The 1,830-nt window shown below is 31.6% G+C and overlaps 1 protein-coding gene across 1 annotated transcript in view; it reads left to right on the top strand.

Moving 5' to 3' along the window:
- Positions 1-1,830, top strand: part of LOC122532401 (venom allergen 5-like) — a 26,780-nt gene that overhangs the window by 13,277 nt on the left and 11,673 nt on the right. The window contains exons 2-3 of the mRNA XM_043661157.1: positions 286-407; positions 790-871. Coding sequence (XP_043517092.1) covers positions 286-407; positions 790-871 — 204 coding nt within the window. The remainder of the gene's footprint in view (positions 1-285; positions 408-789; positions 872-1,830) is intronic.

The following is a 1,830-nucleotide window of genomic DNA, read 5'->3' as shown; positions in this document are numbered from 1 at the left end:
CTTGTATTTATAATAGAAATTGAAAAATTCCAAAATTAAGTAGTACAACTATAAATTCTTACTAGTCTAATGATATTAGTTAACAGTTAAACGAATGTTTAAAAATTTTCCTAACTTTGCTTTCCTGCACGAACAAGACTAAAACTGGGGCTTGATTTTATTTCGCCTAGAAATTAATCTAGTAACTAGTTACAACTCCCTCAGGAATACTTCATTTTGGTGACGATAGATTGGTAACCCTGGCTAACAGTGGATTTGCTTGATTGCCTAAGGATTTGCTTGTAGGATCAGCAGAATTATCCTGCGAGGAGAAACAGACAATCTTAGACGAGCATAATCGCCTGAGACAATTAATAGCTCTGGGCCAGGTCAGTGGACAGCCCAGCGCTGCCAATATGAGGGAAATGGTAAGAAATACCACTAAAAATCAATCTTGCCACTTTCGTAGAAAAAAAAATTACCATCTGTAGGTAACGTGGATTTTTATGCGTCTGTAGGAAATTTGAAAGTGTTTGAAATTGCAATATAAAAATAGACAATACACAAAATACTCAGAGTATAGTGCTTTCTGTAACATTTAGTACAGAAAACAATTCTCTATCGAAGATTTTTTAATTATATTCTCAAAAGTGTAAATTCGCATGAATATCCTCCCTTTAGTTATATCACGTTTTTAATCGTGTTACGTAGATAACAAAAAAAAAAAAAAAAATATAAATTTGCATAAGGATCGGCTCTTTGAGAGCACTTCTTATTGAGCTTCAACTCAAGAGAATTCTTTTCCTTCAGATCTGGGACGATGAGTTAGCTACGATGGCACAGAAATGGACAAATCGGTGCGCCGAAGTTCACGACGATCACAGACACATCCGTGAGTAGATATTTACGATCAATTGTATCTCACCGACACTTTTATGTCCATTAACGTTTTTAATAAAATATAATTAGGGCGTTATTATATCGCGTGAAAAGAAGCCCCGCGTGAGACAAATCGTGTGACCGCGATTGATCAACAGCACTCTGGACAATTGGTAACCACATATATGCCATAACAGAACTCCATTTATCCGAATTTCAATTATTAAAATGAAACTTCAATTGGCCGATTAACCGAAATCCGACTGATTCGATCCACTTATTTGAATATGGACTCTTGCTGTTTTTGAACGAGAAATATCAGACAGCACAACGAATCAATAAATTCCCATTGTATAATAGAAATCACGGTTCTAAATAATTCGCTTGACTAGAGTGATCGCTTTAGAAAGAGTGATCATTACAATTTTATACATATTACATCTCGTTATGATCGTTATTTTGGGAGAAAAAAATAGTTCGTTGAAATTTATTACTTGACTCGATAGAAAAACTTAATAGAAATATATCAAAAGAACCGAATATTAATAAAATTTGTAATCTATGTCAAATTTGGAAGTTCTGTTGCTCTCTGACTTATAAATGTGTGTATAAATATACACGAAAGTATTTGGACGTTCATAATATCATGTGTTATACAAAATATTTTGAAATTTCATTAACACTGTAATGAGACACAACATAGTTCACATTATACCAGATATTTATTGTAAATATATATTTAATAAAAAATTGATATACGTCATAATTAACAGATTACGAATATTTACAAAATTTTGTGACTCTGTTTTTAAAAAATGGGACTCCATTTTTAAAAAAATAGGAATTTTCAAAGAATAGGTGAAAAATTATTCTATCAATTATGAAGGACATTTATACTTTGAATATTTCACTGCAATTTCCCAGCTCCAAATTTTCTAAATATACAATAATACAATAATATATATAAAATTA

This window comes from Frieseomelitta varia, unplaced genomic scaffold (assembly GCF_011392965.1).
Source record: "Frieseomelitta varia isolate USP_RPSP 00005682 unplaced genomic scaffold, Fvar_1.2 scaffold_454, whole genome shotgun sequence".
Classification (NCBI taxonomy): Eukaryota; Metazoa; Arthropoda; class Insecta; order Hymenoptera; family Apidae; genus Frieseomelitta; species Frieseomelitta varia.
Note: the sequence above shows the minus strand (reverse complement) of the source record. Positions and strands in the feature narration are given on the sequence as shown.